We start from the raw sequence: 22,660 nt of genomic DNA, 5'->3' as shown, positions 1-22,660 counted from the left end.
ACTGTTAAAATGGAGGCTTTTGAAAACGATGACGCACATTCTGCCAATAGACATCTATGTTTACATAGGTGATTGTGCCTGTTATGTGCTATGCACTTCCACACTATTGCTAAAGATATTTACTTTGTACACTTTTCATATTACAGTCCTAAAAAGATGACAGAAAAATTACTCACAGGTGCTGTCCTGCGGCAAAACATGAGAGCAGTTGCGTTTCAGATCAAACATATCATGCTGAGTGAGCGCGACTTGGACACGTCAGTGAATGAGATATTTACGTAAATCCTGCCAGAAGAATTGCATGAAAATTTACGCCTGTTCCGTCTGCATCAGCCCTGCAAGCTTTTATGAGGTTTTACACATGCGCAGTAGGGTGAATTTAACATTTTCCGATGTAACATTGTGGATGATGAACTTTAGAAAAACACTAGTGTGGACGGCGGGTGTTAAAAAAAAAAGCCATTTTAAAAATGACTGGATTAATGTAGATGAGAGAGTTGAAGAGACAACATACTGAGAAGTATGTAAGTACACAAGTGGTCTTTGCTTTTTATTATCTTATGACACGAATTTTCAAATATACATGATATTGGGTACTGTTCTCTCCAGTCACTGTATTTTACAGTTATTTACTGTTGGAGCATATCCAAAATAAGAGAAACAAAACCCTGGACAGTTTTACACACTTATAGAAAATATTCTCCAAAGACACAGCAGCAACACATAAAAGACAACAAGACGAGGAAGGAATCATTGTTTTGATTTCATAAAGTTCACATTGTCCAAAAAACAAACCAACAAAGGTGTAGTGATGCAAATAAGCCTCTGAAATAAAATCATAATAATAAAAAAAAAGAAAACATTGAAACATGAGTGCAAATTTCTTTGGAGACTGGAAAAAATTTAAGACATAAATATGTTAAAAATATAGCCTGTCAAATCAAAGACGAACAAAAGAAAGGCAGACGATTGACTTCAAGTAGGAGATCCCAGAATGTGGAGGGTTCGTGGGAAACAGCCCAAGCAGTTCTCATTTCTTTCTCTGGAAAACATTGGCCAGCATGGCACCTGAGGTGGTCAGCTGGCCCATCTTGCTTAGAAACTTGGTCTTCGCATCCTCACCCACCAGACTCGCTGCAATAGAGATGGACCTGAAAATGGACAGCACAGCATTAATGTGTCAGAATCCACACAGGCCTTAAGAGTCGTATAAGCACCGGCTGCTGACAGGACCAAACTGGCAAAGATGATACTTTATGGCAGTTTGATTCATTTCTGGAAATAAGTTCAAACTGTCCATTTCAATTAACTGATTCTAATTCAACATTCAGCTAATTCATTGTCACTCTCTGTGTGCCACTGTCATTAAGAAAAAATGCTATGAAAAAAAGAAATCTGAATCAGACGATCTGCATTCCGAAGTTACAATCTGAATAATGATTTCCGAACCCGCTCCGAAGTTCCGATCTGAATGAAATGATTTGCGATACGCTCTCAGAAGTCCCGATCTGAATCATACAATCTGTGCTCCGAAGTTCCGTTCTGAATAATTTGCGAACCTGCTTCGAAGTTCCGATCTAAATCAAATGATTTGCGATACATGCTCAAGTCCAGATCTGAATTTGTGATGCATGCTCCATGCTCCGGAGTTCCAATCTGAATGATCTGGGAACCTGCATCAAAGTTCCAATCTAAATTAAATGATTTGCAATACATGCTCTGAAGTCCCGATCTGAATCAAATGATTCACAAACTCGCTCTGAAGTTCTGATCCAATTCAAATGATCCATGTTACGTGATTTAAAGTCCTGATCTACTGTAAAGCAAATGATTTGCAAACCCGCCCCAGAGTTCCGATCAAATGATTCACAATACACGATTGAAATCCTGATCTGAATCAAATGATTTGCAATACACGGTTCAATTGGAGTGCTTCCAAACAGTTAAAAAGCTTAGATCTGATTAATGATTCATTAACCTGCTCTGAAGATTCAATCTAAATCAAAAGATTCGCAAACCTGCTCCAATGCTATGATTTAAATGATTCACAATATGCGATTTGAAGTCCTGCTCTAAATAAAATGATTCACAATACGCGATTTAAAGTCATGATCTACTGTAAATCAAATGATTCGTGAACCTGCTTCAAAGTCCTGATCTAAATAAAATGATTCACAATACGCGATTTGAAATCCTGGTCTGAATCAAATGATTTGCAATACACGATTCAATTGGAGTGCTTCCAAACAGTTAAAAAGTTCCGATCTGAATAATGATTCATGAACCTGCTCTGAAGTTCCGATCTAAATCCAAACATTCGCAGACCAGCTCCAGTGTTATTAAAATCAGATTCATTTTCCTGCTCTAAATAAAATTATTTGCGATGCGTGATTTTATGTCCCAATCGGAATCAAATGACTCGCGATAAAAAGTTCCGACCTGAGTAATGATTTGCGAACCTACTCTGAAGTTCCAATCTAAATGAAAAGATTTGCGATATGAGCTCCAAAGTCCTGATTTGAATCAAAAGATTTGCAAGCCAGCTCCGTAGTTCCAATCTAAATCAAATGATTTGCGATATGTGCTTTGAAGTCCCATTCTGAATCAAACGATCTGTGCTCCGAAGTTCAGATCTGAATAATTTGTGAACCCCCGATCTGAATCAAATGATTTGTGATCCGCGATTTGATGTCCCGATCTGAATCAAATCATCCACGATTCGTTTGGAGCGTTTTGACAGTTTAAAAAGTTCCTATCTGAATAATGATTTGCTCTGAAGTTCTGATCTAAATCAAATGATTCACGATATGCTCACCGAAGTCCCAATCTGAATCAAAAGATTCGCAAATTTGCTCCAATGTAACGATCTAAATCAAATGATTCATGATACAAAATTTGAAGACCTGCTCTAAATCAAATGATTCACGATACGTGATTTGATGTCCCGATCTGAATCAAATGATACGCGATTCTTTCGGGGCATTTCGAAACAGTTAAAAAGTTCCTATCTGAATAATGATTTGCAAACTTGCTCCAAGTTCCGATCTAAATCAAATGATTCGCGATACGCTCTCCGAAGTCCCGATCTGAATCAAAAGACTGCAAACTCGCTCCGACGTTACGATCTAAATCAAATAATTCACAATACACGATTTGAAGTCCTGATCCAAATCAAATGATTCTATTCCTCTTTTTGTCTTTTGTCACGTTTACAGAACACTGTCAGTAGTACTACTAGTTAGCTCGCTAGTTTTATGACATGAACCCTGTGTGCCTTTACCATTTCACACAGTTTGGGTGTGAATATAATTGCAAGGTCATGCATAACACATAGTTACATGATGAACAATCATTTTTGAGTGAAGATTTTCCCACCATCTCTATTTTATGGTTAAAAACATCATAAATTCAATAAATGACTTTGTCTTTTGTATCTTTTTTATGTCTTGCTCTCTCAAACTTGTTCCATGCTTAAAAATGTCACCCGCCCAACTAATTAAAAAATATAAAAAGATCCCGGATAACCCACGGCAGAACAACCCACACCATTTGTGAGAGCCAGACTGAACTGATGTATCATGACTTGTACAATGACAGACTTCACTGCAGTTATAAAGTTCGAGCATTTATAAATATCTCAGAAGCATGGAACAAAACCACTGGAAGCATTGCTACGATACCAACTGTGAAATTCAAAAGACAAGTTCCATTTATAACCAAGCCACATCTTTAAGTTCAAGTTTTTAAAGCGTGCCACACGTGTTCACAAGCTGCGTACGTTTCGAAAACGAGTCCTTAGCAAAAAAAAAAAAAAAAAAAAAAAAAAAAAATGGACTGTACATGCCTTCTCACTTCTTCACCAAGTCATTCAACTCTTGAAAAATGCATAGTTCAGCAAATTAAAAGTGTTTTTGTGCATATTACATTATTTTTTATATAATAAATAACACTTTAATTTGGATTGGATTGTAATATGAAGCAGCTTTGCCTTTGGCCTACAGGCACAGCCCAAATGAAGCGGCTTTGCAATAATCATGTGGCTAAACCAGTGGCCTGCAATGCCTGATGGGAACTATCCTAGCAGTAGAGAGATTGAGTCAAACCCAAGCTGAACTCAAACAGATAAATCGTTGAGGAAATTAGCCTGCGAAAAGCCTTCCTCAGTACTCAAGTACGTGTACATGAGAAATTATTTATTTTTACTCCGCTACTGAATGAGCACTTGTTTTTTTTTCGTGGTCAGAGAATTATTTGAACTAAAACGGGTGATGCAGACTAGATTTTCCTCTTGCATGTAAGCTCCATTTGCAGTAAATAAGAAAGCAAAACCTGGTGACTGTATGAGTCAAATGAAGAGTATTTCTTCTCACCCTTGTGCCTCTCCAATGCCTTTGTTCTCCACCTTTATTTCACACTCCTTTATCATGGAACTGAGAATAACCTGAAAGACAAACGGGAAAAGGAGAGGGAGTATTCTTAGAGCACTGCTGGGAAGTCTGACAGGCACGCAGACACACGCACATCAGCTGGACATTACTAGACAAGGAAATTAAATAAATAGAAATTGGGTTATATATGACATGCAGCGTGATAAAACGTTAAGACGACGAGACTGGACCAGGCGTAGGAAAAGGAGTTGGCGTTATGGGTCTGTATTTGATTAAGAGTTATGGGTGGCTGTTGCAGTTATGTCATACGGACATGAAAAAGAAACAATTTGGGCAAATGTTGATTTAATACCTCATGCTCCGGAGAGAGCTGCTCCATATCTGTTCTCAAACATCTCAGTCCAGGGAGGAAATGATTCACCATTAGTTCTTCAGAAATAACTTAAGCCCCAGAGTTAAGAAAAGACTATGGCAAACATACCTGTGAAATACACACATACGTCTAGCCACCCATGCTTCAGTATGCAAATCATTTAAAAGATAACTGAAATGATTTAAAACTTTGAAAATAAACCCAAAATGCAATTTTAGTCTACAATAAAAAAAATGTAATAAACTGAAACTACAAAACAATAACAAAAAACTAATTCAACAACAAATGCAGGCAAAATAAAAAATCATTTAAAACTATAAATGAACCTATATTTAGCACTGTTAATCTATAATAGTTTCATTACATAAGCTGAAATGTAAACTAAATACACTAAAACTAGCATTGAGTGAAAACAAAAAGTTTAAGTATTTAAAAACTTTAAACTATAATAAACCTACAATAAGGACTGTTAGTCTTTAAAGAGCAGGTCATATGGGTTTCGAAAAATATTCTTTTTGCATTTTATAACATGGCTATCCTTCATTGTAAACATCCTGCAAAGTTGTTAATCAAAAAAGTGTATTATGCAAAAAGATACTGTCTCTCAAAATGAGTCGTCGACTCAGAATCGCCTTAAAGAGTCGTCATATTTTCGAATCCTCTGCCTGTTACCGATCTATGTCACTGGGTAACGCCTACTTGTGAAATACAAACACTTCTGCTAGTTAGTGTGTTTACATCATGTCAAGTAGATGCTGTGTTCTGCTCTGTGAAAGCAACTTTGTTTTGTTTTTAGTGTCCCAAAAGATTCATTTTTTTTCCATGATACCACAGCAAAACAATTTGAACCTTTTGTTGTGTGCTTGTCATTTTATCGAGGACTGCTTCTCTAATCTTGGCTTTTATCTTCTTTGGCTTCTTTATTTGGACTAACAAACATCTCCGAAACACATCCTGTTAGTACGATTGATATGTTATGTGTACATTTTCAAGCGAGTGAAAGATCTATTTTTTTGTGCTAATATGTGATGTATGCCTAGTGTAGCTTTAGCTTTCCAGGTAAACCATGATATTACTGTCTTACTGAAATAGTTTTAATAATTCGCTGTGAACCCACTGTTTCCTAAGAATGTGTTGGTTAATGTAAACTGTTGTTTTCCTAATTACTTTGTTTAATATCAATGTAACATTTTTGGTTTACAAATTCGCCTGTGTAAGTGTTAAACCAAATGTTTTTATGTCATTATTTCAAGAGCGGATTGAAGCACTACATTATTGTTTTATGTAAAGATGCATGCTCAGGGTTGCCAGGTTTTCACAAAAACCCTGCCCAATTGCTACCTAGCCCAATCGGTCCCCCGTTTAAAAAAAAAAAAACGCATTCTGGGGTGTCAATTACACACTTTTTGTTGGGGTTCCTCTGGTAAATTTGCATTCCAGGGTCTAAATATGACGTTATTGGGGTCGCTTCAACCCGCAACATCAAAAACAACCACAGACTTTGGCAGCACAGATGGCAGCACTCGCTAACTTGCTCAAGAACTCTTCTCTGTGCCAATCACAACAGGCTTGTCCAGATGACCAATCAGAGCAGAGTAGGCTTATGGAAGGGAGGGGTTTACAGACATTACGCTCAAAACTAATTCGCACTAATGGTTTTGAAATCATTGACAAATGACTCCATGTATAAATGTATATTCTGAGAAAATTACAATGTTTTCTGACCTTAGATGCATTTAAACCTCGGGGACTCCAACACAATATTAGGACCATATGACCTGCTCTTTAATGAAATAATTAATAATGAGGTACCAAATAATTACATGATATACCAATTAATTAATTCTTTTAAATAAATGACAATTAGACCACAAACACCAATATTTGCTGTAAAAAAAAAGAAATCATATCCTTAATACAGTAAAAAATTTAATTTTTACTAAATTAACATGTAATTGACAGCTCTGCTCACAATAAGGGTGGGCGATATGACCAAAATTTTATAATCATTACACGAGTAATTTTATTTTAATGTAACATTACTGTATACGCTATATATCACAATATAGTTATTTTCGCTTTAAATAAGGTCTTATGACACCACATTTTTTTTTGCACAGAAATTTCATAATTCTTGTTTACAGTGTCAATATTACAAAAAACTACTAGCCTAAATTTATTTAAAAAAAAAACAAAACCTCAAGCCCACTGAAGACAAGTGAACAGTCAGCAATTAAAAAAAAAAAAGAAGAAACTAATTACAAGCAATAAGACAAAAAAATATATATGTGACCCTGGACCACAAAACTAGTCTTAAGTCGCTGGGGTTTATTTGTAGCAATAGTCAAAAATACATTGTATAGGTCAAAATTATTGTTTTTTCTTTCATGGCAAAGATCATTAGGAAATTAAGTAAAGATCAAGTTCCATTAAGATATTTCATAAAATTCCTACTGTAAATGTATGAAAACTTAATTTTTGATTAGTAATATACATTAAGAACATTATTTGAAGAATTTTAAAGGTGATTTTCCCAATATTTTGATTCTTTTGCACCCTCAGATTCCTGATTTTTAAATAGTTGTATCTCGGCCAAATATTAAAATTACAAATAATAAACAATACATCAACAAAAATCTTATTTATTCAGCTTTCATATGATGTATAAATCTCAATTTTTAAAAAATGACCCTTACGACTGGTGATCCAGGGTCACATATATGAAATGCTATAAATATTATAAAGTAATGAAATGTATAAAACACTGCATGTTCTTCACAGTGTAAATTTATATGTCTTATTATTATAAAAGTGATTTAGTCAAAAGCAGTATGAGATTTTCTACTTTGTTGTTTGATTAACATGAATGACAGACAGCAGGACTATTAGACTGCTGTCACTTTAAGAGCTGCCTGGATCCAATATACTGTTACACATGCGTTTCCTTTCTCATCTGTTTGTTTTCACTCAAGACCTAAATTGCAGTATATACAAAGATATTTGCAACGTCGGGACCACATACAAATGTGTGTATTTAACCTTTAAAGGCCTATAAAGCGGAAAAAATAACACTGTTCATTACAGCTACGCTCTACAAGCACTGTTCACGTGTGTGCGGCTCTCTGACAGCGCTCAGAAACAGTGTGTGCATATAGCGAAATGAGTTCTCTTTCACTGCTGATTGCGATTTAATGGCTTAAAATCACGTTTTTAAACCGCAATCCTTAAAATGCATGCAAGCTTTATGTTTTCGTGACCACGTAGCATAGCAACGTCAATGCCAATGCCTCCGAAAACATAAGCAATAATTTAAAATGTGTATAAATTTTGATTTTCAAGAATAACCATGTCCACCATAAAACTCCATATAAATTTGCACTGTTAAACTCCTATTGCCTTTCCATAATGACTTGCACTTTTACAGTAAATACACACCAGTATACAGTCCAACGATTCAGACCCAAGCTCATCGATCATACTGCAAAACCTCAAAATACAGACAGGACGAGGTTTTACAAAACTGCCTGGGGGGCAAGCCACTGCTACAGGGGGGTCTGAACTGTGACACAGCGGACAAAAATAAAATGAAACAGAGAAAGATTGGAGAAGAACAACACAAAAGAGCATCTGCAAAGGCTGTATGCTGGGAATCCTGACCATAGGGCTGGGCTAGGCTCTCTTCGCTCAAACGAACAACATCACAGAGCATTTAACGACAAATTCTGCCATCCACCCTGCAATTTAGTGTACAAAAATGGCTGAGGTTTATTTTCTTTCTTTCCCTGCCAGCGGGATATGCAAACATTTTCGCAACGATGAAGCTCTTAGAGGAAAAGGAAGAAAAAAAAAAGAGTGAGAATGCAAATCCAACTATGGAGACTCACGTCCAGCTTAAATAGTTGACCATCGCTCAAAAACTCAAAAAGCACTGGGAGAAAGTGGCCACACAGACAGTATCTGTTATTAAGTTGAAACTGGAGGTAAAACTGTGGTTATACTATGCAAGCTGCCATAGGCCACAAAATCAGTAGAGAAACCAGTGAAAGATGGCTTCTGCTTCCAAACATAAGCAGTGGAGGTGTACAGTTCAATACCACTGTCTATCTGTTTTCAATTTGCAGTCAAAATGTTCCCTCTTAAAGAAAAATCAACTTCTGGAAATTTTGGAAATGCAAACCTAACAAAAACAATAAAAATGCTTGATTGAATCGTTGAAAAAGCCTCAAATGGTCAGCCAAACAATTTCCCTCAGCCTGTTCATGGACTGTGTGATGTATACTAGACCCCAAAATAGCAAAAGCTTGGCAAAGTGGCAAGCTACAATCTGATTGGCTGATTGGTTTACGCAAATGTCAAGTTTTTAAATTGAGAAACATATGCTGATTTAGCCAAACAGTTACAATGACATTTATAAACACGGTTAACAAAACTAATACGTATAGACAACTTTTTCACAAGACTATTTTCACCAGAAGTGATGGATTTAAAGGGATAGTTCACCCCAAAATGATAATTACCCCATGATTTATTCTCCCCCTTAAACTATCCTAGGTGTATAGGACTTTCTTCTTTCAGACGAATACAATCACAGTTATATTAAAGAATGATCTGCCCTCTTTTGAGCTTTATAATGGCAGCGAATGGCTGTTGAGACTTTGAAGTCCAATACAGTGCATCCACCAATCATTCTACACACAGCTGTGTGAGGGTTAATAAAGACCTTCTGAAATGATGGGTTTGTGTAAAAAAACATCTATATTTAAAACTTAATAAACCGTAATCTCTAGCTACGTCATAAAGAAGTCCTGGCTCTTGCAAGCTTTATAATGGCAGTTAATGGCTGTTGAGACTTTGAAGTCCAATAAAGTGCATCCATCATAAAAAGTACTCCACATGGCACTAGGGGTTAATAAAGGCCTTCTGAAGCAAATCAATGCATTTGAAAATATAAAGAAATGAAGAAAAATATCCATATTTAAAACTTAATAAACTGTAATCTTTAGCTACGTCATAAAAAGTCCTGGCTCTTCCAAGCTTTATAATGGCAGTGAATGGCTGTTGAGACTTTGAAGTCCAATAAAGTGCATCCATCCATCATAAAAAGTACTTCACATGGCTCCAGGGGGTTAATAAAGGCCTTCTGAAGCAAATCAATGCATTTGTGCAAGAAAAATATCCATATTTAAAACTTAATGAACTGTAATCTTTAGCTACGTCATAAAAAAAAGTCCTGGCTCTTTCAAGCTTTATAATGCCAATGAATGGCTGTTGAGACTTTGAAGTCCAATAAAGTGCATCCATCTATCATAAAAAGTACTCCACATGGCTCCAGGGGGTTAATAAAGCCCTTCTGAAGCAAATCGATGTTTGTGTAAGACAAAACATCCATAGTTGAAACTTAATAAATCGTAATCTCTAGCTACATGATTAAAAAAAAAGTCCTGGCTCTTCCAAGCTTTATAATGCCAGTGAATGGCTGTTGAGACTTTGAAGTCCAATAAAGTGCATCCATCCATCATTAAAAGTACTCTACATGGCTCCAGGGGTAAATATAGGCCTTGTGAAGCAAATCAAAGCGTTTGTGTAAGAAAAAATTCCATATTTAAAACTTAATAAACTAATCTTTAGCTACATCATAAAAAAGTCCTGGCTCTTTCAAGCTTTATAATGCCAGTGAATGGCTGTTGAGACTCTGAAGTCCAATAAAGTGCATCCATCCATCATAAAAAGTACTCCACATGGCTCCAGGGGTAAATATAGGCCTTGTGAAGCAAATCAAAGCGTTTGTGTAAGAAAAATGTCCATATTTAAAACTTAATAAACTGTAATCTTTAGCTACGTCATATAAAAGTCCTGGCTCTTCCAAGCTTTATAATGCCAGTGAATGGCTGTTGAGACTTGAGAAGTCTTATAAAGAGCATCCATCCATCATTTAAAGTACTCTACATGGCTCCGGGGGTAAATAACGGCCTTCTGAAGCAAATTAATGCGTTTGTGCTAGAAAAATATCCATATTTAAAACTTAATAAACTGTAATCTTTAGCTACATAATAAAAAAGTCCTGGCTTTTCCAAGCTTTGTAATAGTGGTAGTAAATGTCTAAAAGTCATTCACTTATTCATTCGATTTGTCAAACGGCTGATTCATTCAGGAATGAAGTAAATGGCTCTCTTTATGAAGGGGCCTTTGAATCATTGATTCACATGATTCGTTCAAAACGTGGATTCATTCAGAAACTAAACACTGCTGTGTTGCAACAATTCTGCCATTGCTTCAAAGGTAATATGTTCTCCGCAAAATTGAGCAAAAACACATTATAGTGTTTAAAATAATATAACACAATATCTTCATACTTACTGAACTGTTGTATGAAATCACATTTAACCTTGTGATAGATCGGGACAAAATCAGCACTCGTGTCATATTGCTCTTGCTGCCAGTGTGATATATATATGTATATGTATATGTATGTGTATGTGTATGCGTATGTGTATATATATATATATATATATAACATATGAGACAAAACACATGGGATTTTTTGCACCAATATCTTGAATTTTAGGGCATAACTGCATTTGTGGAGTTGTTGCCCTGCAGCATAATTGTCAACAGTCAACTATATGAAATATAAAATGACATTCAGGTCTGGGGGCGGGGCCAGTGTGTTAACTGCGTTAAATCACATTATTTAAATCACATTATTTTTTCATAACTAAGTTAGTTAACGTGTTAAACTGACAGCCTTTCAGTTTTGGATGAACTATTCCTTTCCTTGCTATATCAGACAAGTTGAAAGGTATTTCTAAAGACACAAAATTACAAGTCAAACAGAAAAGATATCTCTCTTATGTAACTATAAAGGATACAACAGCAGGATAAGGCGCTGTACGCCTCAAACAGTTGAGTGGCAATGTCAATTCTTTTACTCTCCACTGTCTGCTGGTTGTTGCACAGCGCCAGTTTGTGCAAATGAGGAAGAACAACTGTGGAAAAAAACAGACAGAGAACAGGACATGAGAGAAACAGAAAACACTTCTGCCACACTAATGTATGTGCATTAAAGGGCAAACAGTCACAGAAGCATGACGGTACGGTTATCACCACATTACAAACATGCTATGGTGTTTTTTTTTTTCTTTGTGCAAATAGTGACAAACTTTGCATAAGCAAGTGAACATTTAGTGATGACGCTCACATTCATCTCTGAAGCGGGGCTCAGCATTGGGTCCTACTCTTCCGAATGTTTTGATGATTTCCATGTGCAAAGAATGCTGGTCTTGATACTGGGGGTCTTCCAGAAAAGAGGCCAGCTGCATTTTCACTCGCTCTAGCAACTAATAAACACAAACATATGACACAAAAAACAAGTAAGATAGTCCCAATTTATATTAATATAATTTAGAATATTATATATATTTTATTTTAAAAAATGAAATGAAATATGAAAAATTAAATTATATAAAAAATGAAATGAAATAAGATAAAATAATAAAGTAAAATGAAATGAAAAAATAAAATGAAATAAATACAAAATAAAATAACTGAACAAATGAAATAAAATAAAGTAAAATAAAGTAAAATTAAATAATACTTCAATAATACTTTAAAAAAATAAAATTAAGTAAAAAATAAAATAAAATAAAACAAAGTAAAATAAAATGAAAATAATAAAGGGAAATAAATTAAAAAAAGAAATAAAATGTACAATTTGAAAGTAAATAAATGTATTATATATATATATATATATATATATATATATACTTTTTTATATTTATATATATATATGTATGTGTGTGTGTGTGTGTGTGTGTGTGTGTGTGTGTGTGTGTGTATATATATATATATATATATATATATATATATATATATATATATATATATATATATATATATATATATATATATATATATATATATATATATATATATATATATATATATATATATATATATATATATATATATATATATATATATATATATATATATATATACACACACACACACACACACACACATATAAACACTACCGTTCAAAAGTTTGGGGTCAGTACATTTTTATTGTTTCTTTTTTTTTTTTTTTTTTTTTTTTTTTTTAAGAAATTAATACTTTTATTCACCAAGGTTGTATTAAGTGAATTAATTAATTATTAAAAGTTAATAATAAATAATTTACATTGTTATAAAATATTTATATTTTGAATAAACACTGTGCTTTTTAAACTTGTTATTCATGAAAGAATCCTGAAAAAAAAAAAAAAAAAAAAAAAAAAAACACAGGTTCCAAAAAATATTTGGCAGCACAACTGTTTTCCAACACATTATCCAACACTGATCATTCTAATAATAAATCCGCATATTAGAATGATTTCTGAAGGATCATGTGACACTTGAGTAACAGCTGATAAAAATTCAGCTTTTCATCACAGGAATAAATTCTATTTTAAAGTATGTTAAAATAAAAAACATTATTTTATATTGTAAAAACATTTTGCAATATTACTGTTTTTTTTCTATATTTTTAATCAAATAAATGCAGCCTTGATGAGCATAAGAGACTTCTTTAAAGACTATTACAAGTCTTACTGACCCCAAACTTTTGAACGGTAGTGTATATAAAAATTGTTGTTGTAATTTAGCCCAGAACTTCGGGATTTAATGTTTGTTTTTTTTTTCTGTAATATATATATATTTTATATATGATTGGCTTATATGATTTATATTATTTGTTTCTTGTAATTCAGCCCAGAACTTTGTTGGGATTTATTTATTTTTTATTTTTATTTTTTGTATATTACATAAGATATTACATAAGATGTTACATAACAATAACCAAACATATCAATTTTTCAATTATCTAGAGCTTTAGGTACTTAAAATAAACAAATACATGTGGGTTATGTTGGGATCTGTAAAACGGAAGACTTGTACCTCTTTTTGCGTTACGGTTTCCATAATTGTTCCGAAGGCAGGTATTGTTGATATCCTCACAGAGCTGAAAGCAGAAAATCCGTCACTACACATCCAACAGAAACCATTCAATTCCCCACTAAAATGATAAAATATGCATGAATGGAACAGAACCATGAGATGCCAATCACTTGGTGGAATATGTGGTAAGCAAGATGATTAATGTCACATGATCATTCCCATGTCAGTATGAAAACCAAAACAGAAACAAACAGACAAATATCCAACCCCCCCCCAGAAAATTAAAAATAAAAATATCCAACCAAGAGAATGCGGAGAGGAGAGGATATTTGGTTTTTAAAATGTCTCATAGCTGCGGTTAACTCACAATTCAGGACCACTGCACAAGGTAATAAGGGCCGGAGCTACTCGCTTGTCAATTAAGGCTTCGCTCATGCCTCGAAGAACCAGCTGCAAACCAGTCAGATGCAAAAGAGAGACGGGGGGGTCAAACACAAATGGCCAAGAATCTAGCAGGGAAGGGGGGTGGTAGAGGAGACTGTAGTGCTAGGGGGCCTTGGGAGAGAGTGACTGGCAGCCAAACATGCTACATGGATGGACAAATGGGCTGAATGAGGGGATGAATGGATTGTGGAAAGCAAGCAGCTTCTCCAAGCGTGCAGCGATTAGTGTAGCCTGAACGAAGGATGTTAGTACATCGAGCACATGAGACATTAACAAAATAAGCACTGTCCCTCGAGCCTTGGTTTCATCAGGAGAGCCAGATATATACTTTGACACTGACATCATATCAGCATGAATTACAAATCATGTACATACGAGGAATAATTAACAACAGATAAAATGATGGTTTATTTTAAACAATAAATATGTATATATGGGCCATACTGCAACCTCAAAATGAAGAATAAAAAAAAAGAGATTAAAATAATTATAATCTATCATTTTATAATTATATGAAATAATAAAGACTATTTGATTTATTTGTATTATGACATTATTTTTGTAGCAATTCAGCACATTCTTGTAATGATATACAAAATGTATAGATAATGCCTGGGCCATATTCCAAATTCAAAATAAAATAAATATAAAATAAAGAATATCCTCCCCATTACATTTTTTTGCATTATGACACTATTTTCATCGCAATGAAGCACACTGTGTCAGAAACCTATTATAATGCTAAATAATAATGAAATAATGAAATTAAATAATGCAAAATGAAATCATATAAAGTAAATGAAATGAAATCAAATAAAAATGAAATAAAATTGTAAAAAATAAAATTAAATAAAATTTAAATATTGAATAATGTAAGATGATATGAATAAATAAAATGAAATAATTGAAAAAAAACTTAAAATTAAAAAAAAATAAAATAAAATTTAAATATTGAATAATGTAAGATGATATGAATAAATAAAATGAAATAATTGAAAAAAAAACAACTTAAAATTAAAATAAAAAAAAATGAAATGAAATAAAGTAAAATAAAATAAAAATAAAAAAAGGAAATGAAAAATAAAATGAAACAGAAAATGAAAAAATGAAATAAAATAAAATGAAATGGAAAAAAAATTAAACTAAAATAAATAAAATGAAGTAGAAAATACAATGAAAAATACAATAAAATGAAATAAAATAACATAAAATTAAAAAATAAAATGAATTCAAAAATAAAATAAAAATTAAAAGAAAGGAAATAAAAAGTGAAAAAAGAAATAAAATGAAACGAATACAAATAAAGCAAAATAAAACAAAATGAAAATAACAAAAGGAAATAAAAAGGAAATAGAATTAAATTGAATTAGAAAATAAAAAGAAATAAAATGAAAAAAATGAAGTAAACATAAAATGAAATAAAATAATAAAGTAAAATAAAATAAAAATAATAAAAGGAAATACAAAACAAAATAAAATGAAATAACATGAAAAAAAAAAAAAAAAAAACAAATAAAATGAAGCAGAAAATAAAATGAAATAAAACAACATGAAATGAAAAAATAAAATAAAATAAAATAAATTCAAAAATAACATAAAATAAAATAAAAACTAATTGAAATGAAATAAAAACTGAAAAAGAAATAAAATTAAATGAAATTAAAATGAAATAAAAATAAAGTAAAATAAAATGAAAAGAAAATAACGCAATAAAAATGAAAAGGAAATACAATTAAATTAAATCAATTAGAAAATAAAATGAAATAAAATAAAATACAATAAAATTAACTGAAATAAAATTAAAGCAAAATGATATAATAAAATAAAATAAAATTAAATTAAATTAAAATTAAAAATAAAATAAATAAAATAATAAAATAAAATAAAATCTTCCATTTTTAGGTATACATCATGGTAGTATTAGTTATATTTAGTTTTTTTGTTGTTCTTGTTAAAAAATGTATAGTAATTAGAATGAGGTTTTTTTACATTACGGTAATGAGGACTTATTTCAATGTGATGAAAATTATAAAATCATACTGCACAAGTATTCTTGATTTTTTTTTTTTTTTTTTTTTTTTTTTTTAGGTAAAATCTATATATAGTTTTTTTTTTTTTTTTTTTTTTTTTAAAGGTGAAATGTGACCCCGGCATTTCATCGTTTCAATAAAACAGCAATATTTCTAAGTGATATCATCCTGCCATTCATTTCTTTGAACACAAATAATGTGAAATCCATAAATCTTGGCTCAGGTGGAGTGGCCAAAAAAGTCGTGGCCTCCTGAGAGAACCAAGGCGGAGGGAGGTGCATGGATGAAGGAGGCAGGAGGAGACTTACATTTCAGGATCACTGGAGAGAGTGATAAGTGCTGGAACAACTCTCTGAGCTACTAGAGTTTCATTCACCCCCTTCACCAACAGCTGATTGGTCAGAGCAGGGGTGATGTCACACAGGATGCATGGAAAGAGCGAGCACAGTGTCATGGAACACCGCAGAGAGAAAGAGAGAGAGAAACAAAAGAACACAAAACAGAAACAACGGTAACAAACTAAAAAAACAGCGCAGACATACAACGAAAAACATGACAGAAGCCCGAGGAGGCGCTACACAGATAAATTAAATCAAATCGAGGACTAAAGAGGCCAGGCAAATTTAACTAAAGCTACGACCACAGATGAGGAGAAGGGGGTTTCTCACATGGAAGAGTTTCTTTACACTCCTCGAACCTTCGTTACGGACTTACAACGGGGTGGGGGATGAAATGTGGGGGTTTGTTACGTCATTTCTGAATGGCAATAGCAAGCGTGCTGTGGTGCAAAAGACGTACGGATGCTTTAAAGCTGCAACGACTTCAAATACAAGTAAACATTCAGTGATTTGACAGGTAACAGGGATGACAAGGCACAAGGGGGCCCTAGAGGGAGTGTGGAGAGTTCTGAAAATACATATTTACCACCTCACACCAACCATTAACATTTGTAAAACATCATATTACAGCTAATTTGCATTTAACATAAAACATTAGATAATACAACTAATCATTTCACTGGCCTGGAGGATGATACACGTCTTTAAACATAAACTTAAGGACATTGGAAGTATTTATTAACTTTATGGCTTAAAATTATGCATGTAAATATTTGAAGTGTGATTTTCTTGGAGGAAAGGGCTTACCTCGAACATGCGTGCGGCGGTGCAGCGCACAAGCGCAGATGTATGGACCACTCCATACCAAAGCACCGTCAGGAGAAGCTCGTGATACGCTGGGTTTGCCCTGGAGACAGGAAGTAACGGTTTTAGTGGGTAATCACAAAATGACAGTTGATGATCCTACTGAACCTGTTCTTCTAGTCAGTTTCACTGCCATTAGCATGAAACGTCTGGGGCATTGGTTCATCAGGATATGGGAGTCTAACAAATTGGGACCTGTTATTTTTGTTGCTTAAACCATTATTGCTGGTTTATGCAGGACTCAACTTCAAGGTTGGCGTACTGGCCTCGGGCCAGTGTAATGTAAATATTTGGTTTTGTGTCATTTTCTTTTTAGAATTCTGCTTGTCAACCTTTTAAACGTAACTATTTATTTATTTTTTTTTTTTACTTTTAACTAAACTTAAAAAATATTTAATATTACGCAATATTATCTAACTGGCTAAAAAAAAAAAAAGATGAAACTCAAAATCACAACAATTTAAAAAAAAAAAACATCACAAACCAATTTATATTGTTTTGCAGTAAGTTTTATTTACTGCTCTTGGAGGTTTGGTTTTGCAAAAGCATAAAATAAAATTTAGAATAAAAGTTTGAGGTTACAGAAACATATGCGTGTACGGTTTATATTTATTATGTACATACAAATAATCTAAAATATTATAAAATGTAAAAATGAAATATAAAAATATATATAAATATAACATCTTTTTCTTATATATATATATATATATATATATATATATATATATATATATATATATATATATATATATATATATATATATATATATATATATATATATATATATATACACACACATACATACACATATACACACACATACACACACACACACACATATATATATACATACACACACAATATATATAAAAAAAATATATTAATTTTTACATTTTATAATATTTTACATTATTTGTATGTACATAATAAATATAAACTGTACACATATATTTCTGTAACCTCTGTAACCTAATTAATTGCAATTAATCTCATCCAAAATAAAAGTTTGAGTTTACATAATGTGCATGGGTGTACTGTGTATATTATGTATATATAAAAACAAACACTAATATATGAAAAATAAATAAATAAATAAAAGAAAAAAAAAAAAAAAAACAGTACATTGTTTCTTTTTTTTTTTTTCTTACATATATACACACGTGTGTGTATTTATATATACATAATATTATAATATACATAGTACACACATATTATGTAATCTGTTTTACTTGTTTACTAAACTTTTATTACAGATGTAATTAATATTAACTTTACTTTCATAATTGTATTTTAATTAAGATTTCATAGTTTTAAAATTATTAAATCGCGATTAATCACATCCAGTCGATTAATCGTTTGAAAACACTATTTTAAAACTATGAAATCCTCATTAAAATACAATTATAAATGTAAAATTAATATAAAAATGTGTAAAAAGGGTGTAATTATATTTCTTTATATTAGTACTGTCAAACGATTAATTGCGATTAATTGCATCCAAAACAAAAGTTTACTTAAAGAGTAAAACAGTTTACATAATATGGGTGTATACATAAATACATAATATAATAATATACACAGCACACGCACACACACATTATATAAACGTTTACCGTTTTACTACATTTTTATTTGGGATGCGATTAATCGAGATTAATCGGTTGGATGCGATGCGATATGATTAATAGTGATTAATCATTTGACAACAATATTTTACAACTTAAAATCCTTATTAAAATACAATTATAAAATGTAAAAATTTTTAATGTGTAAAGAAATTCTACAATTATAAATGATACATCTAAAAGTTATACATATATATTTACAGTAATAAATCTTGCCCTGCAAAGCATCTTTGAGATCTCATTTTTAATTGCATTTATTTATTTTTTTTTAGAGCTAGTTAAACATCTGCTTTGTGTTCCAATAAAATCAAATCATATGGCTTTGGAATAGTACGAGGGTGAGCAAATGACAATTTTCACATTTGTGTGAACTACTCCTTTCAAATGGATAAATTAATAAAGCTTTGGTGCACAGAAACTGACGGGTACTCTCAACACTGGGGTCAAGACACTCATGAGCAAGTAATTTTACATCAGCTTAAAGCTATTGCAGCCTCAGATGAGCTCATGCAGAAATGCATCCCGGCTGCAGATTTAACAGTGCTGACAGACACTCACCCCAGCTCTACAAACGAAGCCTTTAGACTGTCAAGGGGAGCATGGGAGAGAGACAACGTGGTCATGACATCCTCAAGAAAGCCAACCAAGAGTTTACGGTCCTCCTCCTGAAATGAAACAGCTTCATCAGACAGAGGCTTTTCTGATTAAACCATCACACAGCAGGCATACAATGAAGCTCCTACCTGATTGTAGCACGTCAAGACACCGGTTGCATAGATCGGCACCGTAGCCTTTGTAAGGATGCCGTTTCCTGCGGAGGCGTCTGCAGGAAACAATCACGGTTGCAATCTCTAAACTTATAAACTGGATATTCAGTTCAGTCACACATAAAAGAATTAGTTGAAGTCATCTGGTAATAATTTAGCAATATTCAAACCATTAAAATGTTTTATTGGCAGATGCTTTAACCATAGACTTTTTTTTTTTTTTTTTAACTCAGCAAACATTTGAAGAATGAAAGAAAAAGCTCCATTTCCAAATCCCATGAAGAGTGAAAACACATATTTGACACACAAGTCTCCAGCATGGGAAAGAGATATAGAGACGGCGAGTGTGTGTGCGCGCGTGTGTGTGTTTTTTTCCCAGCCCCTCCTTCTGACAGCGGGAGTATTATTCTTGGTTAAGCGAACAGTCACTCACCCACATTCTCCTCAGATAGCCGCAGGATTTCTTGGAATTGAGGTTTTACCTTTAAAAGGAGGGGAAAACAACACCTAAATTAAACTGGAAGTGCTGAACGGTGTATCTGAGACAGGCTATTTGCAGCACAAGCTCTATTTAGCTACCTCACTTGGCCAAATAAAGAAAAAAAAGGTGTTACAGAGAGACTGTATGGCAAATGTCTTTGACCTGTCCTACCTTAGTGTTGGTAAAGATTTTTCCAAACGTTCGACATAATCTCCAGAAGAACCTGGAGAACTCGTGCACACAGGTGGATGAGGTGACGTTGATGCGTCCTACAATCTCTATAAGCTGTGGTAAACTGTGGAGAAGAAAACAGAATCAGGTGCAATGCAAAGGTAGATAAACCAAACCATTTATGTGCAACATATGAACTGAGAGACATAGAAAGAATACAGTCACTAAAAGGATTTCAAACACATTGCATCTCAAATTGTATCCAATTGTACTCTTGTACTTTTTACATTGTAACTTTTTGTATTTTTCTGGCCAAAAATACTTCTATATATAAAAAAGTATATATATATATATATATACTAAAAATGATATAATAAAATTACAAAAGTATTATCAAATAAATTATAGAAATAAAACAAAGTAAAAAAAAAAAAAAAGTAAAAAGTAAAAATGTTACATTTATGTGACGTGTGTGTATTTTTACAAAAAAAAAAAAATTATATAGATTTTATAAATGGGAAAACAGGTATTTTTTCATGTGTGGATAAAATATGTTTTTTATATATATATATATATATATATTTTCTATACATTTTTATAAATAGGAAAATTTGTATTTTATACACACACACACACACACACACACAATTTAAAAAAACTCAAATCTAAATATTTGTACTTACAATTTTTGTTAATTTTCATTTTAATAAGCATTAGCTGGCACTTATATGTTCAGCCTATATATACGTATACATATTTTTAAATATATTTTTCTAAATATCAAAAAGTGTATTTTATCATATATGTATATATGTGGGTATGTATGTATATATATGTATGTGTGTGTAAGTGTCTGCTACTATATATATATATATATATATATATATATATATATATATATATATACACACACACACACACACATACATACATATACACACACACATACATATACACACACACATACATACATACACATACATATATATATATACACATATATATATATACACATATACACACACAAACAAACATATACACATACATACATATATATATACACACTTACACACATATACATATACATATAACATACACACGTTTCCAAAAACATATGTACACACACACACACACGTTTGTTTTTGTGAATTGTGGGGACTTTCCATAGACTTCTATAGATTTTATACTGACCAAACAATATTGTCTATCCCCTAACCCAACCCTAATCCTAAACCTAGCCCTCACAGAAAACATGTTTGCACTTACAGATAAACATCATTTACTATTTTTAATAATTTTTTAGCCGGTCCTCACAATGTCAAAAATTTCAGGTTTTACTATCCTTGTGGGGACATTTGGTCCCCACAATGTAGCAAAAACAAGTACACACACACACACACACACAATATTAATTTTCATTTTAATAAGAATTAACTGCGCTTATCTTTAGCCCTTTAGAAAAAAAATGTGCGTTTGTCTGAAGAGGCCAAAAGTTATTCCAAAAGTAAATGAGCTCTTTGTTATGATGTCATCTTACACTTTCTGACCCTTAGTTTTTCCTTTTTATAAATAACTTGGGTGGGATAAAGAGAAATCTTTGGATTACGAATTCTAACAGTATATCAAAAGATCAAGAAAAGTGTAATGACCCATTTCCTTTTTTATGCACACATATGCATGCCATTTAACGCTCTAGAATGTCTGAGGTGTGGCCTGGTGCTCCAACATAAGTGGGTGACCCAAGTTCCTGTCTCCACCTTCAATAAAAATGGCCAAAGAGGCCAAAAACCAAAGGTCAAAAGGGAGAAGAGTGTGCGTGAGACATTAACTTACAACTGGTTGACCACCCAGAGCAAACTGTCCCATCCTGTAGTTCCTTCATGCTGGAGCTGATGATCATATAACTGCAGCAGAACTGCCAACTGCTCTCGGCTGCCCACGATGGTGGCCACGTCCTGCAACGGGGAGGCCGGCCGCGGGAAGCGGGTCACTGTGAGGTCACGCGCACACACACACAACACAGGAGCAAATTTTAAACCCAGGAACACACCAAAAAAGCATAACTGCGCAAATCATCTAACGTGGCCGCAGTGCGTAAATGAAAGAGCACTTTGATAGTGAGCCCAAAACCAGAGAGCAACCTCAACATGGCAGGAACCCTACAGTTAGACTGAGTCAGGCGCCAGGTCTGCGTCGCTAAACGTGGCCTGACTGAGAACGTTAGCGAAAAACGCCGTGCGC

General features: G+C 32.9%; 1 protein-coding gene across 10 annotated transcripts in view; it reads right to left on the bottom strand.

Moving 5' to 3' along the window:
- Nucleotides 1–525: 525 nt before the first annotated feature.
- relch (RAB11 binding and LisH domain, coiled-coil and HEAT repeat containing) overlaps nt 526–22,660 on the bottom strand; it is a 69,687-nt gene continuing 47,552 nt past the window's right edge. For 7 of the 10 annotated variants that reach the window (XM_051098453.1, XM_051098454.1, XM_051098446.1 and 4 more), the window contains 13 exons: nt 22,253–22,409; nt 20,420–20,543; nt 20,201–20,249; nt 19,744–19,823; nt 19,559–19,665; nt 17,315–17,414; nt 16,478–16,560; nt 13,696–13,759; nt 11,960–12,098; nt 11,631–11,747; nt 4,741–4,829; nt 4,371–4,441; nt 526–1,151 (listed from right to left, as the gene is read on the bottom strand). In XM_051098453.1, coding sequence (XP_050954410.1) covers nt 1,031–1,151; nt 4,371–4,441; nt 4,741–4,829; nt 11,631–11,747; nt 11,960–12,098; nt 13,696–13,759; nt 16,478–16,560; nt 17,315–17,414; nt 19,559–19,665; nt 19,744–19,823; nt 20,201–20,249; nt 20,420–20,543; nt 22,253–22,409 — 1,301 coding nt within the window. In that variant the 3' untranslated portion in view covers nt 526–1,030. Of the gene's footprint in view, nt 1,152–4,370; nt 4,442–4,740; nt 4,830–11,630; nt 11,748–11,959; nt 12,099–13,695; nt 13,760–14,062; nt 14,146–16,477; nt 16,561–17,314; nt 17,415–19,558; nt 19,666–19,743; nt 19,824–20,200; nt 20,250–20,419; nt 20,544–22,252; nt 22,410–22,660 lie in introns of those variants that run through there. The other 3 variants (XM_051098447.1, XM_051098451.1, XR_007825654.1) reach the window with 2 other exon arrangements.

The sequence above is a fragment of the Labeo rohita genome, chromosome 24 (genome assembly GCF_022985175.1).
Source record: "Labeo rohita strain BAU-BD-2019 chromosome 24, IGBB_LRoh.1.0, whole genome shotgun sequence".
In the NCBI taxonomy this organism is placed as follows: Eukaryota; Metazoa; Chordata; class Actinopteri; order Cypriniformes; family Cyprinidae; genus Labeo; species Labeo rohita.
The sequence above is the reverse complement of the archived record's forward strand: the minus strand, read 5'-3'. Positions and strand labels throughout refer to the sequence as shown.